The 9,175-nt window shown below is 66.7% G+C and overlaps 2 protein-coding genes across 2 annotated transcripts in view; one reads left to right on the forward strand and one right to left on the reverse strand.

Annotated features, from left to right (window-relative positions):
• The window catches only part of LSM14B (LSM family member 14B), a 49,356-nt gene that overhangs the window by 10,417 nt on the left and 29,764 nt on the right, over positions 1–9,175 (forward strand). The window lies entirely within an intron of this gene.
• TAF4 (TATA-box binding protein associated factor 4) overlaps positions 1–9,175 on the reverse strand; it is a 33,476-nt gene that overhangs the window by 6,368 nt on the left and 17,933 nt on the right. The window contains exons 4-14 of the mRNA XM_056108069.1: positions 9,065–9,175; positions 7,836–7,958; positions 7,050–7,139; positions 6,483–6,728; positions 5,470–5,617; positions 5,183–5,297; positions 3,651–3,820; positions 3,323–3,453; positions 2,699–2,824; positions 2,337–2,393; positions 1,952–2,071 (exon numbers count right to left, since the gene is read on the reverse strand). The exon at positions 9,065–9,175 is cut by the window's right edge and continues 9 nt beyond it. Coding sequence (XP_055964044.1) covers positions 1,952–2,071; positions 2,337–2,393; positions 2,699–2,824; positions 3,323–3,453; positions 3,651–3,820; positions 5,183–5,297; positions 5,470–5,617; positions 6,483–6,728; positions 7,050–7,139; positions 7,836–7,958; positions 9,065–9,175 — 1,437 coding nt within the window. The remainder of the gene's footprint in view (positions 1–1,951; positions 2,072–2,336; positions 2,394–2,698; positions 2,825–3,322; positions 3,454–3,650; positions 3,821–5,182; positions 5,298–5,469; positions 5,618–6,482; positions 6,729–7,049; positions 7,140–7,835; positions 7,959–9,064) is intronic.

A 9,175-nucleotide genomic window follows, 5' to 3' on the forward strand; every position in this document is an offset into this window, starting at 1 on the left:
TAACACTCACTGTCTGGCTGTGCAAGGCACGCAAGTGGGGATCCACCTGTGAAGGGCTGGGGGCCCCACGCGCAGGGAGGGGCCTACCCACGGGGAGGGAAGGGCCCGAGTGAAGGGCGGGGCCGTAATAGGGAACAGGCTGACTTATGGGGAGGGGCGGGGGTCACATGACGGGTGGGCCCATGTGATGGGCAGGGACTGACTGATGTATGGGGAGGCGAGTCCCCGTGAGGGGCGGGGCAAGGGGCGGGGCACATGCTGGGGCGGGCCACGTGAGGGGCGGGCAAGGCCAGGTGCTGGGGCAAGCCCACGTGAGGAGCTGGGCCAGGTGTGACAGGGCAGGGCCACGTGCTGAGTGTGGCAGGCCCACGTGAGGGGCACGGCCAGGCGTTGAGGCGGGCCCGCGTGAGAAGTGGGGCCAGGTGCTGAGTGGGGCAGAGCCACGTGCTGAGTGGAGCAAGGCCACGTGCTGGGGCGGGCCCATGTGAGGGGCGGCAGAGGGACCGGGTGGCTCTGTGGAGCCTTGGGTGTGCGGGTGGAAGGGACGGCTGGCGTGGCTGCCCACTATGCCCCAGCGTTTCCTTGGGTATCTGTTAAGCACCAGATGCAGGCAGACAGGAGCCCGGCTCTGAGGTGTCACGGGCTCTCGGGCAGCCTGCTGGCCCGGGGCCTTCTGGGACCCCCTCGTGTGGACAGGGGGCCTCGAGCAGAGCCAGGCTGGGAGGTGGAGGCCGGCCCGTCACGCACGCAGCCTTCTGCCGGGAGGGCCCCTGGAACCAAGGCACCACGTCCTGGCCTGGACGGGCCAAACGGGCAGCGGCACGGACTGCAGCCCCTCGACGAGAACCCGGCCCGGCAGACGCTCTCCAGAGAGCGCTGAGGGCAGCCGGCACGGACGTGGCACACCCTGAAGACCGCCCCTGTCGTTAAGAGCACCACGAGTGGCCCAAAGGCTGAGCCTGACCAAGCGGCCAGGTGTCTGGAAACAGCACCGGTGGGAAAAAGCAAACACAGAAAAACAAAAACAAAAAACAACACAAAAAACCACCTCTGCGATCTGGGCGCCCCAGTGTTCAGAGTGAGGCCTGACCCGCGGTCCTGCCTGCTGCGGCTCAGGGCAGCCGCTCGCCGACAGCCCTCTGCAGGTCTCGCGAAACCAACTGGAAAATCCCGTCTTCCTCGCGGCCTGAAAGGGCAGACCGAGCAACCGGAATGGAATTTCCGCACCGGGCAGAGCCCAGCAGTGAAGGAGTTCAAGGGGCTGCTGTTGAGAGGGAGCGTGTGAGTCGAGTGCCGCGCCTCCCCCATCGGACTCCTGGCCGCAGTGTGGGCCTCACCGTTCTCTGCTCACAGGGATCGATCCCGGGGCTTTGCGGCCAGGCCTGTGCTCCAGCCCCAAGGCTCTGCTAGCTCCTGGGTGCACGAACTTCCCTTTCTAGTCTCTGGTTCTACAGGGTTGAGTGGCAGATACTCGGATCTACTTAGCCCAATCGAGCACACGGGAGACACGAAATCCTAAAGACAGGCCTTGAAGCGAAAACAAGCACCTGCCCGCGAGCCGGGCCCAGGAAGAGCAGCGCGCTGTAAGGCCCCCAGGCAGCCGCCAAGCTGCTAGGAGGTGAGCGGGCAGCAGGAGCACGGTGGGAAAGCCCCAGGATGCTCTCAGGCTGGGCCTCCACGGCCCCCTGGACACACCCGTCTGCCCCCGGTGTCAGGAACGGGGAACAGGTCGGTGCTTCTGTGCGAGTGCGCAGCCTTGTCCGGGGAGCCCTGCCGACCCGCGTGCCCACACCGACACTGTGCCACCTTCCCAAATCCCTCCACCTCAGTCCCGACCGCAGCACCGCTGACGCTGACGGAACTCCTGGCTCCTGCGACGGCCTCCAACAAGCGGACCGGAGCGCCAAGTCTCGCCCCGCGCGGGCGGGAGTGGGAGCCGCTGCCCTCTTACCTCTGCTCCCGACCCCGGGCCCGGGGAGTCCACTTTCCTCTTCTTCCTCGGCCCAATGGCCGCCAGTGCCGTGAGGTTGGCATCGCGCTGCCGCATCTGTGCCAGCTCCTGTTGCTGCATCTTTGTTTGGAAAGTGAAGAGAAGGGTCGTTCATGCACGGGGCTTTCCTACTGCCAGCCAGGCAGAGCGCCGAGTGGCCCCCCACATCCCTAAACGGAGATGCACTAACAAACGGGCTCCTTTCACGCAGTAAGAACACTCCAGTCCTGAAGGTAACAAAGCAACACACACTCATCTCCCACGTCCAGAGGCCAGGGGATCTTGAGATCCACACAACAGCCTCCCAGGGAACCGAGCGCCCCTTCCCCGGGGCGAGAACACTCACCTCTTTCGCTTTCTGCTTCAACCTTAACTGCTCCGGATCTTCCTGTCTGGATCGAGACTGTCGACAAAGCGAGAGAAAGGAGCGTGGCGGGTGTGCACACCGTGGAGTGACAGGTCCCACGACAAAACCACAGGCCTTGTCCGGGGCCACGCCCAGGGGTGCTCAGGGGTCACTCCCGGAGGGCTCAAGAGACCCTCCGTGGCACTGGAGAGGAAGCCGCGTCAGCGGTGTGCGAGGCCGGCGCCCGACTGATCACTCCTGCCCCTGACCACGTGCCTCTCGCGGCCTCACAAGCGCGTCCCGGGCCCTCCCGGCCCCCCGAGCGGGCGCACACACGCTGACCGCGAGCGGCGGCCACTTGCCTTGGCTGCTCGCATCAGGATCTCTCTCTCCTGCTCGTCTTTCCTCTGTTTCTCAATCTGATCGAGCTGTTCGAAGAACTTGAGCTGAGCCCGGACGTCACTGGCCTGCTCGTATCGGTCGTCGTCCTACAGCAAGGTTGCAGACGGGGTCTGTCGCATTGGTGAGTGCCCCCGGCCCCCAGGCCCCCACAGCAGGGAGCAGGCGCAGCTCCCTCTGCTGGGGGCACAGGACCCACGGCCAGACAGCCACTCTGGCACCTGGGGGCCCGTTCCCACACCTGCCAGCCATGCCAGGCACGTGGCCCGGCCTACACAAGCGGCTGGAAGCTGGCAGACTGACTCCTGCACACAGTTGCCGCCAGGACTTGGACCTGGAGATCCACCTGGGTCCCTCGGTGTGACTCAGACGGACCCTTCCTGCTGTGCGCCTCCCTCAGTGCAAACCCCACGACCCGCGTCTCGGCACCACCAGGAGCCAGAGATGGCAGCCCACGTCAGTGCTGGCACTGGGCATCTCCAGGGGACCCCTCGAGCTGTCCAGATGAACCAGCACCCTCCAGCACGCCCCACCCCGCCAGCCCGGACAGGCCTTCCAGGGCCTCCGGGGCACCGGGGCCCAGGCACCTTGTAGGAGAAGTTCTTCTGCTGCGCCGTCTCCGAGATCTTCTCCACCAGGTTCTGGAGCCTCTGCTGCGTGGCGTGAGACACGTAGCTCACCACGTCCGGGTGCAGCTCCGTGATGCCGTGCTTCTTACCTGCGGGACGGAAACGGGCGTCACGGCCGCGTGGGCCTCCGCTGCTCCTGCCGCTTCCCTGAGCACCGGGGGCGGCCCCGGGGAGGCAGGGTCCTGCCACGGGCTGCTGAGCCCTGGCTTCCCGGCTCGCACCTGACCCCAGGCCACCCGGCCAGACACCGTCCGTCCCTACGGCGGCCTGGCCAGGCACCACCCACCGATCTCCAAGATCCGTCTCTGCAGCGGCGCCGGCAGCAGGAAGGTCTCGTCCTTGCACGACCGAGTGAGGGTGCCCACCAGCTCCGAGTTGGTGGCCAGGATCCGAGCACTCTCTTCCGACAGGTTGACTCCAGCCATCGATGCGACATCGTTGATGTCATCATCGTCCCTGCAGGGAAGAGACTGCTCGTCCGGACAGCCCACGAAGCGCGGGAAGAACCAGCTCAGCGAGCGGCCGCCGTGGGAGCTGCGGGGGCCCCGAGGAAAGCACGGCTTGGCCCCCAGCACCGCACCGGCCCCGGGAGCAAGCCAGGCTGTGTCCCGGGAAAGGGCTGTTCTGGATGAAGGAAGCAGCAGGAGCGAGCCCGAGGCTCTGCGCCGGTAGAAAGGCAGGACAGACGGACACAGGACAAACGGGCCCTGGAGATGGGCGGGCGAGGAGAACACAGGCCGGTGCCAGGGCAGGAGGATGAGAGACAGGCCCTAGCAGGGCAGGATGGGCGGACGGGCCTGGCCTGTGCGGGACAGGAGGACGGATGGACAGATCAGCTGGTCTGGGCAGGGCACCCTGGCACATGCCACGTCAGAGGTGGCACTGTACCGACCACTGTACCGGCCCCCGTGAACCTGGGGAAGAGCAAGGGCTCCCGCCCAGGGTCCCCTTCTCTGAGAAGGGTCTGGAGACCCTGCAGAGCCCACGTGTGAGCGACTGTCCCGAGAGAGGCCACGGCCACAGGACCCTAGTGAATCAGGCGCCGCCCGCTGCCGGAGCCGGCAGGGTCCTTGGCCTTCTCGCTGTCGTGCGGGCAGCCGGCAGCCAGGGCCAGAGCCGCAGGTCTCATGAGGACATGCAGTCTGGTTGGAATTCCACGCGAGGCGAGGGCTGGTGTCTTCTGCCCTGCCTGACCCCGCCCGGGCGCCCGGCAAGGGTCTCTGCAGTCTGCCTGCGCTGAGTCACGCAGTGGCCCTGGCATGAGCATTCGTTTCCCTTCCCCCCTCTGGGGTTCCCTCTGCCACGGAGCAGAGCCACGGCCGCCACCTGTCCCATGGCCGTGCCTTCTGTCTGGGTCATTTCCAGCAGTACTTGGGGTCCACACGGCCCGGGGGTCAAATCCAGGGCTCCAGCCCTCTGGGCACACCGAGGCCCTTTCTACTTTGATGTCTGACGTGGTGGCTCAGGCCCAGGGTCACCCACACGCAAGGGAGTGGCTGCAGGTCGAGGCCCAGAACACCCCCACCCCACACTCACACCGGCCCCATACCCGACTGCCCGGACACGTCCTGCTGGGACACGGAACCCAGCTCAGGTCACCACAACCCCTGGCACAGCCAAGACCAAGCCCGTGGCAGCCACCGACGACTAAGGCAGAAGCCTCGGCTGCCTGCGAGGGGCAGAAAGCGCTGCCTGGAGGGTCAGGCCGCGGGTGACAGGGGCCACGCACGGAGCAGAGGGCCCACCCGAGCCCAGAGCGCTACGGTCCCCACGCTTCCCAGGCTGACTTGGGGCGACAGAGCAGTGACCCGTCCTTACCGGAAAGAGCCGCCCGCGGGCTCCTTGAGTCTGTTCTTCTGCGCCGCCACTGCTTGGGCCGAGACCGCAGAAAGGGCTTTGGTTCCAGGCAGCGCTGCAGGCCTCACCACGGGGACTGCGGGGCACAAGGCATGGGTGACCCCAACGGGCCCATCCGCCCGAGATGTGGGACACCAGCTCTCAGCCCCAGGGCAGTGCCAGCTCCCACGCGGCCTCCTGCGGGCGGCCACCGGGGGACGAGAGCAGGCGACACGCGGCGTGGTGGTGGCTGCCCGGCGCGGCCTCACCTGGCTGCAGCTGGTTCAGCTGGATGTGCTGGGGCGTCGTGAGCACGATGCGGTTGTGGGGCTGCCGGAGCGCGACCATGGGCGTCTGCGTCAAGGTCACCTGGGGGGGCCGGAGCAGCGTCCCCGGCTTCGGCGGCTGCTGGATCACCTGCGACGGAGCCCACGGCCCTGGTGAACCTCCCCTGCTCACACGGCCCTGCCGTTCCAGGGCAGGGTCGTCCCCAGCAGTGCACGACGCCCAGTGACCCCGAGGGAACTGGGGTCACCCCCTCCGTGTCTTCTCCAAGGGGTGCTCGGACCTTTTCCCTCGGCCCCACACAGCCACCTCTGCCCGAGTCGGCAGCCTTGGCCCTGCTCGCTCCCTCCGGCCGGCCCAGGGACACAGAGGCACAGGTCGCACGGCGACACGGCAGCCAGGCCGGATGAGGTCTGGCCGCTGCGGGAACCCGGGGGGTGGGGGGGGGGTCCTCCTTCCCGCTTCGCCCAGGAGTGAAGAAGACAGACAGGGCAGGTGACAAGCCAGGCCATGCTGCTGTCTCCAGACAGGAAGGGATGCGGCATCCAGGGCGGCACTCGTGACCCGGGCAGGGAGCCCGCATGGCCGCACCTATCGTGCTCAGTGCTCAGGGCAGCCCGTGACGAGCGACCAGGGAGCCCGCACAGCCGCACCTCCCTATCGTGCTCAGGGCAGACCTGGCAGATGGAGACTCCTGACCACAGACCACACAACAACTGTCCCTTCTGCACCGCAGGCCCAGAACCGGACCAGGAACCGGCGCGCAATGAGGGGGCAGCGAGGCAGATTACTCAGGGATAGGGTCCAGGCCGGACCGACCACTGCTCGTGACCGCCGCCGATGGCGACACCCCAGAGGCGGCGGAAATCCCGGGCCACCGGGTGCATCTGGTTCTGCGGAACCACACGAGGGCCCCCGCCCGCGCGCCGCCCTCCACGCTCAGCGTCCCACTCCGCCAGGCGGGCTCGGGGCCATGGCCCGGCTCGCGCCTTCATACCAGCGGTGCAGGCTGCCCGGGCCTGCCAGCGCCCACCTGTGTGGGCTGCGTGAGGCTGATGACGGGAGGCTGCAGGGCACTGGTCACGGTGGCCGCCGTCTTCCCGGCCGTGCGCTGCACCGAGCTGCTGAGCACCACGGCCGTGAGGGCCGTGGTGGCCTGCGAGGCGGGCGGCGGCTGCTGCTGGCTCTGCTGGATGAAGGCCGCGGAGTCGGGCGTCAGCTGTCTCAAGGCGGGCAAGCTCCTCTGGGCACAAAGAGAGACCGGGCTCAGCAAGGGGCGAGGGCGGCGGCTCGGCCCGCGCGCGGAGAGGAGCCCGGCAGGGAGCCAAGCGCACGCGGACCCGCAGCCCACACACCGGGGCCTGCGGGAAACCGCCCACAGGGGCAAGGCGTCCACGCAGCTGTGGCTGGACGCGGCACGAGCCCGGTGCCATTCCCGGGCGCCTGGCTTCTCTGAGCTGTGGGGGACCCCTGCGCCCATGCCGGGAAGCTTGCTCTTCCTGGTGCCGACCCCGAGCGCCCGTGTCCCTGTAACAAGCCCCTGCTGCCCGGTCTGCAAAATTACCTTCAGGAAAGGCACAAGGTAAGGTTGAGGTGAAGAATTAAGTTCCCGGTATAACCGACTCGTGAAATCCTCGGCTTCGATCTTCCCATCCTGAAAAGCAGAGTCCGTGACGCGGCTGCGAGCCCCCCACACAGGGCCCCGAGGAGGAGCAGGCCTCGGCCCCGAGCCTCTCACCAGACCTCTGGGCCTGCACGGCTGGGCCCGGGCGCTCCGAGGGCAGCCGCTGGCCTCCAGCAGTCAACCAGCACTGCGGAGCCCGGTGTTATGAGGGCCCCGGTGTGAGCCCCGCTCCCTGGGTGAGGGCCCTGTGTTTCGAGGCTCCCGGGCGTGGTCCGTGGAAACCACCTTGCCACAGAGCAGCGCAGACGGGAGGCACCGTGCCCATCGTACGCCAGCACCCCCAGCCTGGGAGGGGCATGCGATGCCCTGGGGGCAGCCCGAGAGAGCCCTCACCCAACACTGCCAGCCCCCAGCCCAACCTGCCCTGCACCCCTCATCGCAGGACCGTCCCTGGCAAGGCATCAGAGCGAGTTGTGGGCAGGAGAGAAGAGGCAGGTGGGGCCAGACCCCAACGGCCCCTGACCTGGACAATGGAGCAGGCCCCTCGGAGTCTGCAGGTGGGAAGCTGGGGCCACCCCCCACACACAAAAAATGGTGCCGGAGGCAGGAGAGGGGGCGGCCGGCACACCCCCGACCTCAGGTGTCCTCGGGAATCCGAGCCGGGCAGTGCTGGCGGGCACACGCAAGCCCCGCCCCCGAGACCACTCAGCGGGCCGCAGGCCTCACCAGCAAGTTCTGCACAAGCTCCTTCACGTTGGCGGCCGTCTCCGTGGACTGTTTTCCAGACGACGCCAGCTTGATCAGCGTCGACAGGAAGTTCTTACACTTCTTCACGTTCTCCATCGTCTCCTGCGCGCACCGGGAGACAGGGAGTGAGTGGCCGGGAGGCAGGACACGGGGGCCTCACCAGGGGCCTGCACCAGGCCCGGGGGACAGAACTGGGACGCAGAGTCCATCAGCTTGGGCTGTGACAGGACATCAGCGCTTCCTAGACAAGGAGTCTGTCCTGGCCCCGCAGGGAAGCAGACACCAGGGTACCTGCGCTGCGCATCGGAATCTGCTGCCCGCTCAGCCCCCACCAGGCAACGGACACTGGCCCGATCATCCGAGCACAGCGCACGGCGTGCACAGCCCCCCAGCGCCTCTCGGCCCACGGGACCAGCAGTGACAAACCCCCGCCACAGTGCCTGAGAGGGCGTCAGGGCAGACCAGGACACCAGGTCACCAGGGAAGAGCAGGCATCCCTCTGGCACAGGCGCACACAAAGACACGTGCGACACACACACGCACAGACACACGTCAATACACACAGACACAGACACACACAGAGACACGCATGCAGACACACAGAGACAAGCATGCCCGCTGGCAGACACACACACACAGACACAGACAAGCTCACACAGGCATATACACACACATGCACACAGACACGCAGAGGAACACACACACACAGGCACACATGCAGAGGCACAAGCACACACACACACACAGACATACACAGGCACTTACGTATGTACACAGACGCATTCACAGACAGCGAGGTACGTGCATGCCCACACACACAGACATACGTACACGCGGATATACGCAGGCACATGCACACGCATACAAGCACACACGCACCTAGACATATACACAGAAGACACACAGGCAATGCAGGCACAAACAGAAAGATGCACACTAACATGCACGCACACATATACACACGCACTCACATGAGTATACACACATGCGTGCACTCAAACACGTATGCACACATGCACGCACGTACTCGCACACAAGCATGCACACGCACGCATACTCACACACATGCCTGCACAAGGGCCTGCACCTTCTGCTTGCCCACAGGTGGCCTCTGCCCCGTGCCCAGGGCCCGGGAGGGGCCTGCAGGCGTCCGTGTCACACAGTTCCCAGGGCAGGGGGGAGGCCAGGCCGGCCTCGAGGGGACTCACTGTGGCAGCTGCAGAGGTGGTGGTGGGCCCTGGCACGGCTCGCTGAGGGGTCCCCGTCTGCACGGCTGTGGCTGTCCCGAGTGCCGTGGTCTGGGCGGTGCCACCCAAGAC

Source organism: Sorex fumeus, unplaced genomic scaffold (genome assembly GCF_029834395.1).
Source record: "Sorex fumeus unplaced genomic scaffold, SorFum_2.1 ptg000193l, whole genome shotgun sequence".
NCBI lineage: Eukaryota > Metazoa > Chordata > Mammalia > Eulipotyphla > Soricidae > Sorex > Sorex fumeus.